Genomic DNA, 23,811 nt, shown 5'->3' with positions numbered 1-23,811 from the left:
TGTATCCTGTTAGCTTAGCGGTTAGCTTCGATGTTAGCCGTTCATTGTAGCTCCGCTGCTCTCACCGTATACTTTGAACAGGGCTCAGAGTCGCAAGAAGCGAACCGCGTTTATGTTTATGAGAAGAAGAGGAAGGACTCAGTAGAAAGAAATAAGACCAGAGTGGATTGGGGAGATTTTTACGTGATCCCACCTGAAGTAAGGTGACGATTTCTCTAATGAAAACCAGGGACGGTCTCTGACTTTGCTGAACTGGAGGGAGGGAGATTATGACGACGCTGCAGAATCTCTGTCAGGGAGCTGGTTTGTTTTGCCCGATCTGTGCGTGGAAGGCGCGTTTGGTTTAGCTCTTCTACAACATCGGGACAGCGGCAGGACCGGGTACCTCTTGTTGCGCTAAACCTTTTTACTCTACCATGAGATACACTGGAATCGGGGACATTTCCAGAAACAGCTTTTGCTGAACGGCTTGAAAACAGAATATAAAGATATCTAAGCAGCAAGCTGGAAATTCTACATTAAACTTTTCTGCACCCCTAGAGTCCAAGTACACAACAAAATGTATTTAGGAGCTAAAACGTGGATTATGTATATGTCCCCTTTAAAATGAGAAAGAAAAAAGAAACATGTTTGACGAAAAATAAAATAAACAGATGAGCCAAACAAGGCTTCGGTCAGAATTTAAGTGTGGATTTTGTGTCTCGTCTTGGCGGTTTAGGAGGCTTGATTTGGGACAGAACCTCCTTGGCATACTGGTTCTGGTGCACTCCCGCCTCTCGAAAGGCCAGCTCAGCTCGAATTCTCGGATCCGACGCAATCTGGGAGACACATATTCAAACAGAACATAGTAAATAAATTACACATTTACAGCGTTTTCCACTACACGTTACTAATAAAGGTATGTTGGGGTAAAGTGGGTAAAGTGGGTAAAAAACACTGAGCTATATTATACATTGGAGTGCTAATCACCGTCTGTTTGAACAAGTCGCTTTGAAGCCACCGGCCGCCATATTGGTACTCCCTATTTCCCCCCAGTAACTAGGGAATATGTGCGCTACAGCATCGAATAACGAGGATTTTCTAATGTTCAGGGGGGGCTTAAAACTTTTAAAATGTCAAATGCCATATAGTTTTATATTATGTTCTAAAAATATCAAGTACTGAGAAAGTCATGTGCTGAAATATTTTGCATTTTATTCATTTAAATATATATGTTTAACATTTATAAATATATAAATAACAATATACAAAAACATATATTTACATATGTGTATACATATATATACATATATACATATACACATACTTATATATATTTAATATGAATAACATGTAAAATATTTCAGCATCTAATTTCCTAGTAGTTGATAGTGTTAGTACATCCACTGACTGTAGAATTACCTGTGAAACGTTTTCACTCAGCCAGAAAACTGCTTGTTGTTGCAACCAAATCCTATGGGATTCTGTGAGAGTAGGGAGTAGCAAGATGGCGGCCAGTGACTTCAGTTTTTCGGCAAAATCAGCACTCCAGTGTATTATACAGCTCAGTGGTAAAAAAGCGGCAGATCTAGCAGCCTCTGCAGTCTATTGATTGACATGGTGTCCTTGGGAGGTTGGTTGTGTGCTGATGAGGACAAATATTGTTTGATCAGCCACTTGCTTTGTACATTTCTCCTGACTGCACGGGTCAGTTTTAACTAAAGTGAACCTAAACCACTGATTGTAAGTGAGGAAATCTGGGGAAAAGAGATCATCTCAAGTGACAAGCAGGTGGAATGATGCTGCAGACAGCCACTGGCATCTTCTTTTAAACAGGTAAAAGGTGAGAGGAGGGTAGATATTGTAATTCCTCACCTGCTTGTCGGTGTACGTGTTAATACTGTAGAGAGGCCTCTGCGGCTCGAACCCTTTCTCATTCACGTGTCGGCTCCTCCAAGCCTCCGTGTCTGCCATCATCCTCTCTGGGTCGGCCTCCACCAGCACCTCAACCTGAGATGATACGGAAAAAGACGTGGCCTCACGACTGTCTTCTTGCACACAGCCTAAAGGTGGCACTGATGTCTCTGCTCAGGTAAGGATGAGTCCGCTTCTTCCCTCCTGGGTGATTTCAGCCGACAGAACAAAGCTGAGTGGCTCGACGTGTTAAGGCCGGCTAATGGCTCACCTGCTTTCTGAGAGCTTCCAGACGATCCCGTCTCTCTTGTTCCTCCCGCCGCTGCTCGAGCTCCTGCATTTCTCTCTCCTTCATCCGTTGCTGCAACGCACCTGCGCGAAACTGCACCCTAAAGGGAGCAGCGAGAGAGAGAGGGTGTCGGACATCAGGCGTGGATGACTCTGTTGCTTGGCCACGGCCAGCGGCAGCCTTACCCATCACTTCACACACGCTGCACCTCCAGGCAGCTGTGGGGTTTAATGGAGCTGCCAGAGTGCACCTCTTTTCAAATCATCTGTTTTTATCTCTGTTTTTTTTCACCCCCGCCCCGCTCCTTCCTTCTTCCTGACTAAATGTAGTGCACAAGCTACAGTTCATTGTGAAGCTGCTCTTATATTGCTCCGTATGTTGCTGCATCTAAAAACTGGAAATTGAAGTGAATTTTCGCATCTTTCACGTGCAACTGAAACCGCATATTGACACAAACCATGGATTTTTTTTCTCTGTCTGCCATTTAATTAAACTTTACCTTTTCTGTATTAAGATAAACAAGCCCTTAAACACTGTGGGAAAGCCTAGATGATGAAATTGTCATGCACTGCAAAAACGGGACTAAAAATAAGTCGAATTTTCTTAAACTGAGTGTATCTGTCCTTGATTTGAGCGGGTAAATAACACTTAGACTAAGACTTAGACAACTTTATTTGTCATTTTGTATGCACAGAGTGCATACAGAACGAAATTTCGTTGCATACAGCTTGTAATTTGCATTAGAAGTTAAGATGATCTTTTTAGGGGTCAAAATACTCATTCCATTGGCAGATAATATTATTTACCTCAATTGAGGTTTTCTCAAATCAAGGACAAAAACACAAATTTTAAGAACATTTTATGTAATTATACATCCGTTTTTGCAGTGTTTATGATCTTTGGATCAATGTTAATTCACAAAATTGGACTTAAACAGAGGCCCCCCCCTGAACATATATTTTAAGGAAACACCTCAAACACCCTGCTTTCTCTTTTTGATATCATGGGAAAATAAAAATGAATCAACCAAAATATTAGAAGGACCTCAACAAGTCTTTGGCAAAATGTCCAGATACCCAAAAATTACACGTTCGTACGTTCAGCAGGTTACACGCGAGCATAAACACCACGGGAATGTCCAGCCATCATACGATGCAAGAAGGAATCTGGTTCTGTGTCCTACAGATAAACGAGCACATCCACCACAGAAACAAAGCACACAACCTTGTGAACATGTTGGCTGAAAGGAGAATTAGTATCTACAATGAAAGAAGAAACAGCATGGGCTGAAAGGCCACTCAGAGCTCACAGGAGCTTTGACTACATTTTAGATCCTACAAGTACAACTGAAGTGACCTGCAAAAAGTAAACTCTCTAGGTTAAACTTCACATCTCAGGTTCATGCGATTTGTTCCAGCCAAGCTCTTGCAGAGGGACTATTAAGAAGGTCCAGAGTCTGCAGCAGCCTGGATTAGCCGGGGATGAAATTGCATAATGCTGCAGGATTAGATGCATAGAAAGTGATGGCAGCAAATGTGACAAGGACATTAAAGAGCTTGGCAGACACGTAATAGTGTAACGGGGGTAATCCACAAATAATGTGAATAATGCAAGCGTGTCTATAAAATGGGAGCCATATGTGGGGGGAAACAAAACCAGAAGGAGAGTCATTGTGTTATTTAACGTTTTTAAGAAGAGTATTCATTAGGGCTGTAACAATACATCGATTGAAATACCAACGATCCAATTACATCTCTCCAAAATGAAAATATTGATCCATATCATAATTTTTAAGATACGCTTTTATTTTGAAATTCAAGCATGAGACTATAGCAAACAGGTGATCTATTATTAGACCACTCATTTACTGATCAATGCATGATCCATGTTACAGCTTACAAAAAAAATGGTCTAATCATATTTTTGTTTTTGTTTTTTGTGAGCTGGTATCAGTGTGATTAATAGTAGAAGGCCAGGTGATCATATCACATCATGTCGATCGAAAATCGTAATAGACTTTGTAATATTGGCAAATATTATATCGTCATGCAAAAAAAAATCAATCTAACATCCTATCGTGACAAAGCTGGTGATTTACACCTCTAGTATTCATGCGTTGTTTAAATGAAACACTTGTAAATGATGATGATGTGGAACAAAATTGGAATCGAAAAGTCAAAAGTTAGAAAAAGTCGAAGTCAAAAACTACGACACTTCACTCGAAATCTTCCATAAGGAACTCTGAAGTAATCAGAAATTTTGTGGGAACACTTAAAACTTTTAAAACCGATATTCTGCCCTATTTGCTGATAAACAGCTTTTTACCGCGGCAGACAGACAGATGGTGCTTATGTAGAGCTGAAAGAAAACAGCGGAGGCTTGTTCAAATCAATCAGCCTGATGTCAGCGTTTTCACCTGTTGTGGAGGTGCTTCAAGCTCACGTAGTCAGTAAATCACAGTTTACGGAGCAGCCTGGCGTTAGATGGGAACTAATTAAAACTGACAGATGTCAAGAGTACTGTTGTAAAAGAAGGGCGCTGTCAGTCTTTAATTATAGGGAAATGTAGAGTTTCTTAAAGGTCAGAGTATGGCACCAAAGCTTTTTAGAGGAAACTGGCTCGATGGTGCAGATAAACGCAGAACGCACCACCAAGCCTTATCCATCTGGCTGTGAAAATACTCTTTCAGAAACAACTTTAGAGGCATCAGTTCACCAGCAATCTGTACAATGCAGCACGTTACAGTGGATAATTAAAAAGAAGCAAACAGACAGAGCAGAAAAAAACAGAACTGCTGCGTTTCTGATGTGTTTTCATCTGTTCTGATTGAGCCTCTGTTCATATTTGCTGTGTTTTATATTATACTTGGTTCTCTATAATTGTACTAAATTTATATTTGTCCTATTTGACTGTAAATCACCCTGATCAACTCCTGCCTTTTTTTTAAATGTGCCACAAAAACAAACTTGATGCTTGCAGCAAAACTGACCGGTCCGTTAAACCATTAATATACCAGGAGTCTGCAGCCTGCGGCTCTGGAGCTGATAAAGTACCAGTAATTTTTATTCAATCTATTTTTCTTATTAGGTTGGAAATTACTATATATATATATATTTTTTTTACATAATTTCCACAAACATTGACATCCCATGTAGAGATAATATATCCATCTTTTTTTTTTTTTTTTGCAAAAGTTTTATGTTTTTTTTTCTTGTTTGTTTTGTTTTATTGTAGAACCTAAAAATAGAAATAAGATGGTGGTTATCTAAGAATGACATCAAACCTCTTATTGTAGATGTTTATCAAAAACTTTAAGTTGTCTTTTTTCCAAAAGGTCATTGTAAAATTAAGATTAGTTTTATTTCGCTGGAACAAGGGCAAAAATGTCTTTTTGGATTGCTAAGGTTGCAGACTCCAGTTTACACACTCCCCTCTTAATATCGTTTAGACATTTATTGTGTCGGGCAATACAGACTATAGAAGCTCTTCTACGTATGTTTCCATGCAAAAAAAATTCCTTATTCCTCGCAAATCCCTATGCAGAAAGGATTTGCACCAAGGACCAGATGCGAGGTAGCAGTGCTACCAATGGCATCATGATTTATATCTTTTCAAAGGTTTTATTTTAGTAATATTTTGAATAAATGTGAAAATACTCAAGTTGAGTATTTAAATGAGGCTGTTTAGGTGTTGAACTATGAAGATGAATTATTTCTGTTGTAACGTGTGTGAACTGAACTGGAACTAGTTCTTTGTGCGTGTGAATTTGCAACACTGGGAAAAGTCCCTCACTTATCTGACATGGTTTCAGACATTTGACTCTCTGTTCTGCTTGTATTTGTGTCTGCATATGAATTTTATGCCACATAAATATATAAAAGCAGCAAAATGTTGCAGGGATCTCCACTCGTTAACACCTTGGCACACAAACTAATCAATGAGTACTGGGGGGTCCCTGTGTCCAGCGCTCACCTCTGCCTTATCTCTTCTCGCCTGTTCTTCCATGGCACTCCTCAGGGCAGCAAGTCTCTCCTGATCCCGCTGTTCCAGCACCTCCCTCCTCCTCTGCTGCTTTAAATAAAACAGCCTCAGCTGGAAGAGGAAGAAAAAAAAAAAAAAAACGCAGCAAACAACGGAAAGTTAACAAGAAGAGCAATCACGCGGCAACCAAGTTGACTCTGGGAAAACTCCCAGGATCATCATGTCCTATTGACTGAGACGGCAGGAATCAGATAAATATAAATAGAGAGAATGAGATGATATTTCAGTGTCTGGCTGACTATTGTGCTAAATTATACGGAACCCAATGAGGCCTGAATGTTCTCATTAATCAGGCAGCGTCTCAGGTTGCCAGTACCCCCCCCCCCCCCAAAGCGGACCCCTGAGGATGGAGTTAATTAAACAGTCAGAAACAAACACGTCCTGGTGTTATCGCACCTGTGCGTTCAATAACTAAAAGGGATAATCAAAATCCCCGTGTAATCATAACGGCACATGCTTTCAATTTCATAACATCCAGGGCTTTCTTGGGTGTACATTATTTCCATTTATTGACTGGCGTTTTGTTTTTTGTTTTTATTTATTGACCAAGGTTCATCCGTTTTAAAGCAACCATGCAAAAAGAATTGAATTGACAAAGCTTATATCAACAATATGAGTAATAGATCTCATTAGCAGTGAATGCTGCTTGTCGGGACTTTGATGCAATCAACTGGTTTCCTTATATAGGACATTTTTGACCAATCTGTATAATCCGACCCAATCTGTATAATATGATTGAAATAAATTGAATTGAAATGAATTGAATTAAAGCTGTTATGAATTATTTTAATTTTCACAGTTAAAAACCTTGATACGCCACATTACTGAATTTAAACAAAAATACAGAAATTCAGACAAAGTCCTTACTTTCTCTTTCTGCTGCGATCTGATGGCAGCCTCCTTCTCCTGTTCCCTCTTTAATCTCTCCTCTTCCTCCTCTTGATGTCTCGCTGCCATAGCGGCCTCCAGCTTCGCCACCTCCTCCTGCTGGGCCCGCCACTGCTGCAGCTACAAATGCACACCGGGGAGAAAGAACAACAAAAGAAAAAAAGCAGGTTATTATCATTGAAAAGCTACTAGCAGACAGCTAGCTGCCGAAGTGCCAAATGAGTTAAAAGGGAGAAGGCAGAAGTGATTTTAACGCTTTATGTTAGATCACCTCAGGATGTGTCAGTGCGCTAAATCACAAAGAGAGTCTGAGCCAAGTGACTTAGCCTGCCTTGCAAAAGTATTCATGAATAATGAACCTTTTCACATTTTGTCACATTAAAAACATAAACTATAAAGTTTTACAAAGGATGTCCTGTGACAGATCAACTGAAAAGTCAGACATCAGTACTCTGAAAAATCTTTGGGTATGTCGCTACCATCTTTACCCTTCCACGCAGTGAAGATTTTATTAGTTTGTCTTTACAAAAGAGCTCAGGTTTATTCAGATCGCAAGAAGAGCATCTGTGAACAACTAACCGTAACTAAAGCAACGGATTTCATTTAGATTTAGGTTTTGGACACATACACATATAGAATCTATAGCTATACACACTTTTGATTGATTGATTGATTGATTGATTGATTGATTGATTGATTGATTGATTGATTGATTGATTGATTGATTGGTTGATTGATTGATTGATTGATTGGTTGATTGATTGATTGATTGATTGATTGAGTAGATTGTGCGATAATGTAATACAGAAGGTCTGAAGATGCTACGTTGGTGTAGCTTGTAGGTCCTGAACGGGGGAGAGAGACAGTGTCCATTGTCACAGGTGGCTCTTGGCCTTGTTCATAAGGCTGGTAGCAGATGGGAAGAAACAATTCTTGTGGCGTGAGGTTTTGGTCCTGATGGACCGCAGCCTCCTGCCAGAGGGAAGTGTCTGAAATAGTCTGTGACTGGAGTGCGAGGGATCAGCCACAATCTCCCCTGCACGCCTCAGAGTCCTGGAGGCGTACAGGTCCTGGAGAGACGGAAGATTGCAGCCAATCACCTTCTCTGCAGACCGGATGACACGCTGCAGTCTGCTCTTGTCCTTAGCGGTGGCACCAGCGTACCAGATGGTGATGGAGGAGGTGAGGATGGACTCAATGATGGAGGAGTAGATTTGCACCTTCATTGTCCTTGGCAGGTTGAATTTCTTCAGCTGGCGCAGGAAGTACATCGTCTGCTGGGCTTTCTTGGTGAGGGAGTCGATGTTCAGCTCCCACTTTAGGTCCTGGGAGATGATAGTTCCCAGGAAGCAGAAAGACTCCACAGTGTCGATGGTGGAGTCACAGAGGTTGATGAGGGTAGCCGGGGCTGAGTTCTTCCTGAAGTCCACAACCATCTCCACTGTTTTTACAGTGTTGAGCTCTAGGTTGTTCTCCCTGCACCAGGTCACTAGATGGTCAGCCACCCACCTGTAGGCAGATTCGTCACCATCAGAGATGAGTCCGATAAGAGTGGTGTCGTCCGCGAACTTCAGAAGCTTGACAGACTGATGACTGGAGGTGCAGGTGTTGGTGTACAGGGAGAAGAGAAGAGGAGAAAGAACACAGCCCTGAAGCAGAGCTGGGATGATTGTGTTGAAGGCAGAGCTGAAATCCACAAGCAGGATCCTACCTGTAGGTAGGACTGTTTGCGACCACGAACTCTGTCTTATTCTGCTCATGAAAAGGCTTGGCCTGTCATCCCGGCTCCTACCCACAACCTCTTCTTTAATAAACCTTCTTAAAACGTACCTGACTGTCTGATTCGAACACTGGGTCCTCATATTCAGTCTGTTTATTACAATTTGAGGTTGGAGCGAGTTCCACCAAGTAGACTCGATTACCCTTAACACACCACATACAGCAGGATAATCTCTCAATATTATTTTAAGAAACACGCCGGTAGTCGCGCCTACCGGAAGAGGAAGATCGGGGCAGAAATCAGGCTAAAAATCGTGCTGTGAATCTGCCTTAAGTGGGACCTCCATGACCTTGTTTAGCAGTTCGGCAGCAAATCTTGTGACGTAATTTTTCAAAAAACGCAATCGAAAACAGAGAAAACTGAACGGCTTGAAAAAAATATGACCCAAAAAGAATATAAAGGTATCTACGCAGCACCTGGAGAGACTGCATTCAAATTTTCTGCACTACTAAAGACTACCAGTACGCAACAAATGTATTAAGGGTCAAAAAAGTTGATTTTGTGATTTCAATTTTGCAAAAATATTCCTTCCCAGCCACCAAAACTATATTCTGGTCCTTTAAAATGTTGGGTTTGTGTCCTGCTAACTCGTGCTCCGCGTTGTGATATAAAAAGACAAACACAGGCTTCACTCTTCCAGAGGAATAAGTGACAGCTTTGCTGTGCAGGAGCCCGTCTGAGGCCCGCCGAGTATTAAGAGTGTTGCATTCGACAGGTCAGACGGATTTACAGATCTATCAGAGGAAAGCTTAGAAATCCCCAAAGGGACGAACTTCAAATTAACATGCTATCACACACATTAGCACCAGCAGTTATCATAAAGTCAATCGTTCTTGACGGGCTTGCTGAGATAAAAGCAGCAGCTGTGTGTTTAGGAGGGGGGGGCTTCAAACGATCCGGCCTCTAATCCACTTCTATTTAGCAGCATTGAAGCTGGAGATAAAGCACCGTTCCTTTTTTAGAAATCACAATATTTTCTCACGCAGACGTCGTCCCTAATCTGACTTGATGTGTAATTTCAGACCCAGAAGATAAATGTAGTGAATGAAAAATATTGGAGATTCGTGTTGCCTTTAATATAATTCAAATGCCGAACTCTGGTCACACTTTTTCAGTCATCTGCGTCATAATGTGTAATATGTCGGTACAGATACTGAAGATCATTGCAACGCTGCTTTCTGTAGGGGAATTTGGTGATTCTGAAAGGGCATGGTATTGATTTCAATGCCTGCTGGTGTTCAGCGAAGCAAAACATTAAATGTACAAACCCAATCACATAGTTAAGGTGCTCAGCATTGATTAAATGCCCTTGGAAGATTTAGTTGGTATCTGGTCTTCCAATATTAGTTTTATTTTTCAATGAGTACAGTCAATAAACACCATATTTTAAAAACAAGAGTGGAAAAAAAAAGTTACTATATATAAATAGCAATTAGCAAATGTTTTATAACCTCACAAAAAAGCCATTTAATCAAAAAATTTACTAATTTGTTCTTCATTACTCTCTTTATTTCTAAAACTAATGCAGTTTTTGCTAAAATACTACTACTACTACTACTACTACTACTACTACTACTAATAATAATAATAATAATAATTTTAAATTTTGTACCGGTTATGTTGATACATCCAGCTTGACAAGGTGTGAAACCAATGCATATGTGAAACTTTATCAACTAACAGGTTTTATTTCTATAAGTCTTCAAAAGGTTTATTTTGTGCATGCTTGACACCCCTCCCTCTGTTTTGAGATCTCTTCTCTGGGGTGAGGTTTATTTTTCTGTTTTTTGTTGAAGAAAACACAAGTTTTATATGTTAGATACCTGCTGCTAGAAGCGCTGTGTCCTTCTTAGAGAATATAGGAATGATGGTTTTGCCAGATAGAACAACAATCCATCCCCTCAGTCCATTTTCTTCCCACACTGCTCAAAGGAAGACACTTTGAAAACACATCAGATCTTAATTGGGGAGAGGGGGGGACCATGCTGGATATCCATGATGAAAATGAAAATTATCAACCCACAGAGGGCTTAACCCGAAGTCACAGAGAATGTGAAATTGAAGAACTGATGCTGGAATGTCATTGCAGCAACTCCAAATGGTGATCAGAAGTTTGTACGGCCTGACGCTGATTAACAACCCCCCTCTAAGACTGAACTGACCAGGTAAATAATTCAGATGTTTAACTGACTTCATATTATACAATGATTAAAAAATCATTGTATAATATGAAGTCAGTGAAAAAGTGTTCCTTCAAATTTGAATAGTGTGTTTCCCCTCAAACCTGATTAGGGTCATGGGGGAGGGAGGGGGGGGGGGGGCATAATGGGCCCACTGCCCATAATCAGTGGTTATTAGACAACTGGTGCGGTACACCATGAGGAGGTCACTTTGAAAATGTTCTACAAATTATGAATTAAAAGATTTAATCAAATATGTTACATAATGAAATTGATGGGTGGGGGGGGCACATCCAGATAAATCTGCACAAGGAACAAGGTTTTAACAACAATAATAAGTCAAACCATGTTTCGAAGATGCAGCTTGTGGTTTTATTGATAACTGTGAAAAAATGTCTACTGTACAGTGCAAGAGAAAGAAAAAAAACCATAAAAGGCGAGCTTCTGAATTTCTGCATTAATCCTACATAGACTAAGGAATAATGAAACATTGTATTGCGTTTTCACCAGGGCTGCCCAATTGTAACAAATCCTGTTTGTGGTGTTCATGAATAGTATAAATAGAAAAAAGGTGGACTCTTCCCTCTGGGTCACAGGTAAGTCTCTGCCTAAACGGAGGAAATAGAGTATCTAGGAGATTTGTTAAGAACTGCTGGCAGGATGGAGCAGGAGATGGACAAACTATCTGATGCCTTGGATCAGGTAATGTGGCTGCTTGCTTTGGGATGTTGCTGTAAAAAAGGAGCGGAGGCAAAAAAAAAAAAAAGTAGTTCTTGTTTTGCCATTTTTTTTTCTCTAAATTTAAGCGTTCAGTTATGGTCATGAGATGTGGCTCCTGACCAAAAGAATGAGATCCTGCATACAAGTGGCTGATATTAGCTTTCCCTTAGGGTAGTTGAGAATTGAGGTGAGGAGCTCTGTTATCCAAGGGGAGCTGATCCTTTGAACAGGGCAGCAAAAAAAAAAAAAAAAAACGTTTAAAACATTCAAGAAATAGCAGAGGCTAAGAACCTCGTCTTCAGACCATTGACTGCTATAGGCAACAACCAACACCACTCTCCCCTGCAATCCTAGACAGACAAAAGTTGATGAATGATGGGATTGGACTGAAAGAAAGCACAGACAACACATGGAATAAAGTCTAGAAATACAAACATTATTTCTAATCTTTTTGCCATCCCTTAAAGTGCCTTGAGACGACGTGTGTTGAGAATTGGCGCCCTGTTCTCCGGCTCTCTCTTGTCCTCATTTGGTAGTTTTACCCGTTAAAGTTACTTAATATACTCAGTTTTTATAGTTACTCTTACACTGTCTACCCTCGTAAATGGATTACTTCAGACCTAAGGACTGTGGGATTGTTTTCTTTTTACTTAACTTTTTGCCCTATTTTTATTTCCAAGATGAGCAAAAACAAGATCGACGCCGGGAACATTACCCGCATTATCCAAAGACTTCAATCGACAGAACAGAGGGTTTCTCGGCAGGAGGTAAACATTGAGGTCAACGCAGGCTCTGGAAATTATGTCTCAAAACAACCAACAGCCTTCGAGCACCTCAGCAAGCATCTCACCCACCTGAAACTTGGTCTAGGAGCCAAGCCGAAAAAAGTAAATCTCATCCTTTGGATCTGACTAGACGTTTAATGGGACGGACCCCTCACCTAGATGACACAGTGCGGCCCGCATTGAGCCGAGACATCCCCTCAGCAACACCAGTACCAAAGAAAAAAACAAAGAGCACCTGGAGCCAACATGATTCCGTCTTCCTTTTTCTCCGGTACCAAGGACTAATGAGCCAGTTCAGGCCACTTCCAGTCATGTCTCCAACTGGAAATCCACTAAACGTCACTGGGATTCCTCTGAAAAACAGGTTTGCTGCTCTTCAGCAGGAGCCTACGATGGACACCTCTCCTCCATACACCAACAAGAAGCATGAGACGAGACCAACACTGCCACCTCCTAAAGAGACACAGAAACCAAAATGTATGCCAAAAGTTATTATTGTTGGGGATGCAGCAGTTATTGGAATCAATCGCCTTTGCAGTACAAAGAGAATGAAGGTAATCTGCTTCCCAATTGACAGTGCGTCTGATAAAACAGAGAATATTCTCATTAACCTCTGATCAGCCGAACATTGAGAATCTTATCATACATATTGGAGCTAATGGCCTGGCCAAGCCAAAATGACTTTATTCATCTTCTAAGCACAGTGAGAAGTCTGAAAATGAAGGTATTTATCATTGGACCAATACCACAAGCTGGATGTGGTGATGAGAATTACCGCAGACTGCTTATGATTAATAAATGGCTTATTAAAGAATGCTCTGCCAGCTCTGTGAACTTCATTGACAATCATAAGATTTTCTGGGACCGCTATCATCTTTTCAGACACAATGGAGTCAGCCTAAACGAAGATGGGGGAAAAAACTAAAATAAAATATTTTCAGTGCTGTTAACAACAGGTCATTTCTCCGAACACAGGACGGCATAAACAATGACATTAGTGTCCCAGCAAAGATTGTAGAAGGACAACACAAAGCCAGCAGATGCACATTGCTCCAAAACAAACCGATAAGCGTCCGTCTCCCAGAACTCCAGCTGGAAATTAAGCTGAGAGGGGATGGAGAACCCCCACCCCCATTTGTCCATCCAGTACCAATGTTATGCTCAAACATAAATGCAGAGAAAAGGACTACATTTCAACTACTCATCTGTAAAAGTATAGAATAAATTATAAATCAGTTAAGATCCTCCTCCTGCTGTCTTGATATCCTACCAACAACCTTCATTAAAAAGGTTCGGCCAGTCATTGGATCTGACCTGATCCAAAGAGTAAATTCCTCCCTCTCATCAGGGGTTTTCTCCCAGGCTTTAAAAACAGCTGTTATTAAACCACTGATAAAAAAAGAGCAATCTGGACAAATCAAATCTGCAGAATTACAGGCCAATCTCCAACGTGCTATATTTTGTCAGACTACGTACTATCAATTTTAGAGAAAATTTAAGGATTTTAAGTATAGAAAAAGCTGTGTTTCCATAGTTAAATGGCTTCCTTACAATGACCAACCGCTTTGATGTTTCTCAGTCCGGTTTCTGTGCTAACCACAGCACTGAGACCGCCTTCATCAAAGTGTTCAATGACCTCCACATAAATACAGACTGTGGACGAACCACAGGGCTAGTTCTATTGGACCTCTGTGCAGCATTTGACATAGTTGACCATGATATATTGTTAAACCGACTGGAGAGGTGGGTCGGAGTCTCTGGTACAGCACTCAATTGGTCCAAATCCTACCTAAAGAACAGAGGCTTCTTTGTGTCAATAGGTAACTTCCCACCAGGCCAGACAACAGTCACATGTGGGGTACCCCAAGGTTCAATCCTGGGATCCCTCCTGTTCAATATCTATATGCTCCCACTAGCTGAGGTTATAATAAGAAACAAGATTAGTTACCATAACTAAACAGATGATCTGCTCTATATTACAATGTCACCATGTGACTCTGAACCCATCCATGCACTGAACGGATGCTTAGAACAAATCAAAGAATGGATGTGCCAATACGTTCTCCAGCTGAACAGAAACAAAACTGAAGTTATTATCTTAGGACCTAAAGAGGAACAAACTAGGGTAAGCATGCAGCGTCAGTTACTACAAACTAGTGATCATGTCTGAAATCTGGGTGTAGTGATGGACTCAGACCTGAACCTTCATGGACATATAAAAACAGTTACAAAGTCAGCCTTCTACCATTGCCAGGATTAAAAGACTGATGTCCCAACGAGATGTAGAGAAAGTCATTTATACATTTATCTTTAGCCGCATTGATTACTGCAATGTTGTCTTCACAGGTCTGCACAAAAAAAAATCAGACATACAACTGCAGCTGATCCAGAATGCTGCTGCTTGTTTTTCTCTCTAAAACCAGGAAGATAGAGCACATCATCCCACTTCTAAAGTCCTTACACTGGCTCCCTGTAGCTCAGATAAAATACTTTAAAATACTTCTATTAGTTTATAAATTGCTGAACGGCTTAGCACCAAAATACATGACCTGTATTTTTGACCTGTTGTTAATGTATCAACCCTCCAGACAACTCAGATCTTCTAGTTCTGTTCTACTCTGCACACCCAGAACCAGAACCAAACATGGAGAAGCAGCATTTAGTTCCTATGCTCCACAAATCTGGAACAAACTTGCTTAAAACTGCAAATCAGCCAAAACACTTAAATCAAGACTGAAAACCCACCTGTTTACACCAACATTGACCAACATATTTGATGTGTACTGATGTTTTCATGGGCTGCACAGTGGAGCAGTGGGTAGCGCTGTTGCCTTGCAGCAAGACGGTTCTGGGTTCAAATCCAACCCTGGGTCTTTCTGCATGGAGTTTGCATGTTCTCCCTGTGCATGCGTGGGTTCTCTCCGGGTACTCCGGCTTCCTCCCACAGTCCAAAAACATGACTGTTAGGTTAACTGGCTTCTCTAAATTATCCTTAGGTGTGAGTGTGTGAATGGTTGTTTGTCCTGTTTGTCTCTGTGTTGCCCAGCGACAGACTGGCAACCTGTCCAGGGTGTACCCCGCCTCTTGCCCAGTGGATGCTGGAGACCCCATGAGGGATTAAGCAGGTTGGAAAATGGATGGATTGTGTTTTCACCTGATACAATTTAATGTGTGTTACTGGTCTCACAACCAATGACTATTTCAATGTGTTTATGATGTTTTAATGTTGTAAAGCACTTTGAACCGCCATGCTGCTGAAATGTGCTATACAAATAAACTTGACTTGACTTGACTCAGAGTAGAGCCGCTCCTCCTTGGCATCAAAATAAGTCATCTGAGGTGGTTCAGACATCTAAGCAGAATGCCTTCTTGGCATCTGGAGCTTTTCCAGGCATGCCACACTGGGAGGAGAGCCTGGGAGGAAACCAGGTCTAGCTGGAGGGACTATATATATATATATATATATATATATATATATATATATATATCCCTTCTGGTCTGATCCTCAAGGATGAACTAGAAAGAGATGTCTGGGTTTCCGTCCTAGATCCGTGTCTCCGCAATCAAAATTCGAATAATGGGAAGATAGTGGAGGTATTGAAGGACAGAATCTTGCTTATTAAAAAACTCAAATAAATCACAACAGCGTAGTCTGCAATAAAGAGCGTTGAGGATAAACGTGCTTGCTCACAGTCCAGATCAGAAAATGTAATGTCACTTGGAGGGAAAGGAATCACTGAATAGTTTGTTTTCTGACAATCTACTGTCAGAGAAACAAGGGTTATAGCATTGATCTAGGACAGAATGTAAAATTAAATAAGAGATAATTTGTTTCTGTATAGAGAGGAAACAAGCGCACATAATTTAATCAGTAAGAGATCCTGATCTGTCTTAGATATGCGAAGCATAGGTTTTATGTCTGATCCAGACATACACATATGTTTTTTGAAACATACATAGCCTCCATGGTGGATAATCGTGTTTTACATGTACATTTTTTGTATTAGCAGACATTCTAAAGTTTGTTTTCTGTCAGATCGCAGAATAATTTGTATCAGGAAAATCTCCTAGATGCTCCCCGTCAGAATGCATTAGTCTGACTTATTGTTTAGGCAGAGATGAAGTGGCATTTTAAGGAATACAAAGAGGGGAAATGCCATTATGTACAGTAATTTGTCACTGGAATCTCATTTTCTGTGAATTTAAATAGAAATGGGACTCCATCATTTCTCGTGGCAGCACAAGAAAGACTGAAGAGATGTCAGAATGACAAAAGAATGATGGTGTTTTTATCTGAGCTCTGCATCCTGCTGAAAGCCTTTGTTAGCATAACTGTACGCTTAAATATTTTCTGCCAGTGGGCGTTGCAGGAGCTGTCATTCCTGTCTCTCTGCAGGCCGTTTAGTGGCAAGTCTTTTATATACACAGCACTGTGCAAAGCTCTTGAAACTTCCCTTATTTGTTTACACTTTGTCTCCAAGGTGATCATTTTTAGAGAAAGGTTTTCGGCTATTTATTTATAAGGACACTTAATGCTGACTAATGAATCATTTATAATAAAAGGACTTCTAAAACCGAGGGATGACCCAGTGTTGTCCCTAAACACAACAGACAACTGGATTTTTAACCATTTGTCACAATCAGCCTCTCACAAAGACACTTTCAGTTCCTACAATGTCTTCTACTTGTACTCGTAAGAAAAATCTATGTAGAGATCCCATACAAACTCTGAATTGTGACTTGAAAAAAATCAGAGGTCCCCTCCCTTCCCCAACTTCAGATTCAACATGGCTGTCATGCACAAGTGTTGTCAGTCTTGCAGGAATAAATAAATACTTGCTCTTCTAACATGTACCATCTTATTAAACTGACAAATGCAATACTCTAAAACACCTATTAGTGAACATATTTCTTACTGGATTTATGGGCAAAGAATGGAAGAAAATATGTTGTGGTACTGAGGGGTCAGTACCTCTATATCCAAATATTGTCATAGTCCAGGCCGAGGTGCAGGCCGGGTTTTCTCTTTCTCCTTCTCAGCAGGGTTGTGTACATCTGAGCTGATTACCACCCTTCTTAAGGAGCTGGAACCAGAAGGAGGGCGTTGGTTCGTTTACGCCCATGCGTTGGTACAGACCAAACCTCTTTCCATGCTTTGATTCCTTGCATGACCCAAGCCTAATCCTGTTCTCATTTTCCTTCCTCCTAGAAACCTGGATTCCAAGCCAAGAACCATTCCTCCGTCACTCACACTTTCTGAAGACTCCACCAAGATGTTCCAAGCCAGCTTCCTGGAACCCGTGAAGCCTTTGATCCACACCCTGCATAAGCCCTCCTGCCTGTCCATCCTTTGCCCAAACATCTGGAGAACACCTACCCGTGCTGTACCTCCCATCAACAATCCTGGAATCACCCTCCCAAGCTCAAGCCAAACCATCAGCCCAGTGAGTTCCAGTGCTCTCCTCAGACTCTCACTATTCAACCCTCACCTTCCCTTCCTCAGCAAGACCTGGAAATCCAGCCTGAAAACTTCATCTCCACCTTTTTTATTATTTTCTTCAATAAAACCTTTAACTGATTCCTGCCTCCGTGATTGTGCTCATTCAGAGTCAATTTGCTAAACATGACAAATATAGGTTGCCCTGTAATGTATGTGTAACTGGTTTAACATGTAAGAATACAATAGAAACTGCATCTTTTACTGTGTTTTATAAGGATGGAAGACATTGAATTTGAACTTAAATTTGTTTGGGGGGGAGGAGGGACATCTGACTTCTTTGTTTTGAGCTTTGCCAGGGAAAACCTGCTCTGAGGAAAAACTTTACTTACTCCCAAGAAGATTAGGCCGACAGATGTGAGATGACTAATAATATATTTGTAATGCACTTTACATTTCCAACAAATCTTAAAGTGCTACAGTCAAAAGAAAGAACAAGGACGTAGTAAAAGTGAGTCCATTAATGCAAAAGAAATAAAAGCAAAACAAAACATTTAAAGGAGTCCATTAAAAAACATTGGGTAAAAAGGAAGGTTTTAAGGCCTGTATTAAAATTTGTCAGGGTCTGTAGAACCCTCAGATGTGGAGGCAGATTGTTCCACAGCATAGGAAAAAGCTCAAGATCTCCCAAGGTGCAGGATCGAGTCCTGGGAATGTGTAGAAGGTCAGTGTTGGAAGAACGGAGAGCGCACAAGGGACAGTAAAGGGTGAGAAGGTCTTCTGAATAAGATGGCACATTACCATGCAGGCATTGGAAGGTAAGCAGAGAGGTTTTGTGGATGATCCAGACATAAAAAGGGAAGCCAGTAAAGGGAACAGAGACTGGGGGCAATACGTTCATGTTTTCGCACTCTCATCAGGATCCTGCCCGTGCAATTTTGAACCTACTGCAATTTCCGACCTTTCTTGCCAGGAATCCCTATGAGAAGTGCGTTGCAATAGTCAAGTCTGGAGGCATAGACGAGCCTTTCTGCATCAGTACAACCAAGCCGGGCAGGACACCCTCTCTGAACGCACGGCACGTTGACCCTTGAAGTAGACGGGCTAAAGCAGCAGAAGAACACGCTGCATCTCATTTAAGAACAATAAAATGCAGCAACAGTTTACACAGGCTCTCCAATAGCTATATAATCCTGCTGGCCATGTCCTTAATGACCTTTATAATCAAAGTGCACCAATCTCCTGATGGCCCCCTCCAGCAGGATCATGCACCATGTCACCAGTGGTTTCTTGAACATGGCAATAAGTTCACTGTTCTCCTAGGATCTCTACAGGCACCAGATCTTAAATGAGGAGATAAACATTATGGATGGACAGCTGAGGAATCTGCAGCAATTGAGTGACTCTATCATTTCCGTGTGTGTCTCAGATCTCAGAGGAATGCTACCAACACAATTTTAATCCATGACGTCGAAGGCAGTTTATACAAGGAGTGTCTGATAAAGTGGCTCGACAAGTGTCCGGGTTGGATTTGGTCTAAATTAAAACTGAAAATCAAGTTGTCCTTGCTGAGCATTACAATGTTTACACATAAGACTTCATTCCTTAGCAGTGTAAACGACAAACGAGATCATAAAATTCTTTAGAGGACTAGAATTAGTGTCTGCTAACCGAATTTGAGAAATGAAAGCCTTTTTTTGCAGTAAGATGCATTAATAATTTCAAAACGGTCCCGATCTGAGTTTTTTTTTTTTTTTCAAGGTCCATAACAGAGGAAATTATACACATATGAGCAATTAACTCTTCAGAGAGTTGTCAGCCGGAGCACTGTGGCCCACGCGCTGTCTCCACGACTAGGACTTTTTCAACAATGTGCTTAATAGTCGCTGACAGGGGATCTGCTGACTCTTTTGTCAAGAGAATATCCTGATTAACTGGAGAATGCCACAGTAATAAATAATCTGGCCACGATGTAATCCACGACACCGTTGTTTGTTTTTGCAAAATACTCTGAAGGCCAATGAGATCTTGTTTGAAACCTCTTGTTTGATGAGAAATTTCCCCTCATCTGACGGTTTGAGCTTTTTGTCCCGCTGGCCCACTCATCTCCTCTCCCACCTGAGCCTGTTGCAGCAATCATCCCTCCAGGCTTAATCCACTCTTGTGGAGAGAAAAAAAAAAGAAAACAACACAATCACACAATCAAAGACGCCTGGGGGCGAAATATAAGTGGGAGGTAAAATGAAAGCAAGGACATAATAAAAGGCTGGAATGAGGAGCAACACCAAGAACAATACCAGCTAATTACAGCGGCCAGAATAGCCCAGAACAAACGCCTGATGAGATGAAAAGACGAGCCTGTCGTTCGGTGATAAAAAGGAATTAAATGAGCTGCGTCTCGGACGTGAATATTAACTCATAGTATTCATCCATTTCCAATACCTTTGCCAATATATGTTTTATGTGTTTGGACAAAGGTTACGTTAACGCTCAGCGCAGATGGAGTTTATACTGGGATTTATGAATCCTGCAGGTCACAGATTTTTGACTCTCGGGAGAATAATTTTTGATTTTCTGTGACAAGGAGCAAAGAAATCAATTTCCCTGAATTTTCTCCCTGGACATCTTTGTCTGTCTTTTGTCAGGATGAAACGGCTTTGCTCTCTAAAATAAGGTCAGAACCGGCCCATCGATGACTGGAAGAAGAAAAAAAAAGATTGCTTTTGTGATCTTAGTTGATCTAAGGCAGAAAATAATATGAAAGGTGGATTTTCTGAGCCTTTCTGGGGAAGACAACCCAACAAGAAAAATAAAACAAAAATAAAGAGACTGAGGAATGTATATATTGACCATCGGGTTTTAGAACTTCATAGATGATGTCCATACAGTAATGCAACCACACAACACACTGATATCCTTTCTGTGCATTCAGCTTTTTTTATGCTTTTCCCCTAATGACACAAAGGTCATCCTGCAACCTAACCCAGCTTTTGTTCCAAAAGTGGTGGGTTCACGGTCTTCAGTGGAGTTAACTGCTTTTTACCCCCATCCTTTTGCTTCACAGAAACAAAGGCGTCGACATAACTTCTGTCCAGTACATACACCGCATATATTGCACAGTACACAAGGTTTTAGGAAAACCAATCAGTTATTTGCGTGTTGTGGGAAAGCAGCATCTTTCTCACTGAATTGTTGAAGCTATTACTTTTGGCATAGGAGAGGTTTCCAGCCCCATCCTCACGTAGACGCCTCATGGACTGGCGCTGCCTATTGGAGCTGACGTTTCAGCGTGACCACCATCTTGGATGGGTCTCTCATGAGCCCCCAGTGCAATTATTCGTACTCAAGGAAGATATTTGCCCGACTAAAAAAAAAAAATCATAACTCCCCGAATTTTTAGACGATTTTAACACGATTTGGTTTGTTACAAGCGGCAGACCTGTGGATATGATACAGGACACTGTTACACATAGAAAAACATATCTACATGCTGAAATACGATGTTTTATGCTCTTTAACAGACAGACATGGTATATTAATGTATAAATAAATACATTCATTCATTCTTAAATACTTTCATGCTCTTGACATGCAGCATTACATAATAATAATAATGCATTGATGAATACATTTTATATTTTACTAAAGAAACACCTTTGATTTTTCATTTAAATTTATTTAACACTCTCTCACACACATACAATCCTGAGCCTTCTCTGCACACTAACAATAATCTCTTCATATTGTTGCATGCTGTGCATGCACACATACATACGCACAGTGTTTTAAAGGCCTGTAAAAGTGTTCTTTAAAATTTACAGGTCATTTCGGTGTCATACATTACCTCGCTTGCAGCTAGGGCAGGAGCTTAAGACCCTTGAAAAACAACTGTTTTGCCCAGCCTCCTGCATGTGCTGGCGCTCTGTAACTCCAGGGTACTTAATCTGGCAACATGATTCTGCCTTTACTTCCGCCGGCTCCTATCCCAGCCTTGAGTATGAGAGACCCATCCAAGATGGCGGCGACACAGGATGCGCTCCAGCGCGTAATGAGCCGTCCGCGTATTAAATGTCTATGTCCCCGCCTGGTCTTTTTAAAGGGATCTCTATCTACAAGGTGTGTACAGCTGCATGCTGGGCAACCTCTGATACATTTGCCAGATTTTACAAGCTTTCTATGAACTACTCCTGTTTTAGCACATTCAGACTTAGGTGCAGGCCATAATGGTGTTGGCCCCAAGTGATTACCTTCCAGGAACACTTACCATTCAAAAAGGTATGCCTGTTAATCCGGGAGTCAGTATTTCTCCCTATAGTAAGGCACTCATGCTAATCAGCGAACAGGCATTATATAGATAATCTGAAATTTTGGGTATGATGAGCCATTATTTATTGATTTGGCTATAAATGTTAGATTATAACTCTGCTAAAGGAACCAGTAAAGACCAATTTTCAGTTTACTGGGAGATTCCTGGGTTGGTAAAGATTTGTGCTATTTTTATGGTGCCGTACTGAAACCTTTCTTGACATAAAATATTCCTTCCTGTTTTATTGCTGTTGAGTTATCGTATCGTTACAGCTCCTTTGTATTAAGTGATACCATTCTGTAGTGTTAGGTCTTCTTGATTTTCTTTGCTCACTGCAAAATCCTGATCTGTGTTTTGCTTTCAATGTTTCATACACTCCGCCTTGTTTGGCCCGGTCTCTGCCACATCTTCTCTGCTCTGAGTTTTCAGCTACAAGCTGTCGTTTCTCTCTTTAATTAACAATTTAATGTGTTTGTTTATCTCCTCCCTGCTGCCTGCTTAGACCTGCACTTGGGTCCTCCTTTAACAATGGAAATAGACCCGCCGGAGGGACTGCGGAAACCAAAGCGTTAAAGACGCAGATGAGGTAAAAAGGCAAATCCATCTTGTCTCTCTGCTGTGTCACTGTGCTGTGACGATAAGAGTAAGGGGAAATAATGACTGGATGAAAAAGTGGATCCCTCTTAACCTCGGCATAAGCTGACTCCCGTGAAAAACAAAGGCATGTTCCTGTCGCAGAGATCCCTGTTGACAAACAGTTAATAAAACACATGTATCCACATGAGTGACATGCATGTTAATCCAAGTGAATGTGTGGTTTTGTTGAAACTATTTTAAAACCGAGCCTCTTGTTGTTGTCAGGCAGCACATTTAAAAGTTGCCACGAGGAAGCATTGTTGTCATAACTAACATCACAGCGTGTCGGAAACCTTTGTGTTGCTTCCCAGCACAACTTTATTATGCTACAGTCACTGCAGATGTTTAGTTCCTCCGTTCAGTCAGAGCTGAATGTAAGGAGAAAATCGTCCTTGATATGGTCAAAACGTGCAAATAAAATATAAAAGCCCAGATCTTCTTTATCTCTGTTGCTCTAAAAGTTAAAAATCCTGTTCACTGTATATACATAAATGGTAGTCAAACTGAAACAACCTGCAGAAATGAGAAGATATAAAATCACTTCAGTCTAAAGGAATGAAGATTAAACTAACTTTTATGACAAATGTGCCACACGTCAACCTTTTTCTGATCAACCTGAAAAACATACTAACTTATGCTATATATAGGTATATGGTATGTCTTACATCACTCACTGGTTTACTGCCAGCCCTGCATTGGAGCGAGAAGCAAAAGTGTCGAATTTGTGTTTTAGAAATTATGTTTTTTTATAGATAACAGGCTTCAAGAAGAGGGAGATTCGGGCATATAGAGGTTTGTGAGAGCATATTCTTCAATAGGTTCAGTTCAGGATCAAGCTCAGCATCTTCCTCTCCAG

The 23,811-nt window shown here is 40.9% G+C and overlaps 1 protein-coding gene across 2 annotated transcripts in view; it reads right to left on the bottom strand.

Annotated features, from left to right (window-relative positions):
• Nucleotides 1-1,863: 1,863 nt before the first annotated feature.
• LOC105934157 (coiled-coil domain-containing protein 148) overlaps nucleotides 1,864-23,811 on the bottom strand; it is a 53,652-nt gene continuing 31,704 nt past the window's right edge. For both annotated transcript variants that reach the window (XM_021322307.2, XM_036139426.1), the window contains exons 11-14: nucleotides 7,091-7,231; nucleotides 6,155-6,274; nucleotides 2,165-2,282; nucleotides 1,864-1,989 (exon numbers count right to left, since the gene is read on the bottom strand). In XM_021322307.2, coding sequence (XP_021177982.2) covers nucleotides 1,985-1,989; nucleotides 2,165-2,282; nucleotides 6,155-6,274; nucleotides 7,091-7,231 — 384 coding nt within the window. In that variant the 3' untranslated portion in view covers nucleotides 1,864-1,984. The remainder of the gene's footprint in view (nucleotides 1,990-2,164; nucleotides 2,283-6,154; nucleotides 6,275-7,090; nucleotides 7,232-23,811) is intronic.

The sequence above is a fragment of the Fundulus heteroclitus genome, chromosome 7, assembly GCF_011125445.2.
Source record: "Fundulus heteroclitus isolate FHET01 chromosome 7, MU-UCD_Fhet_4.1, whole genome shotgun sequence".
Classification (NCBI taxonomy): Eukaryota; Metazoa; Chordata; class Actinopteri; order Cyprinodontiformes; family Fundulidae; genus Fundulus; species Fundulus heteroclitus.
This window is presented reverse-complemented; position numbering and strand designations above follow the sequence as displayed.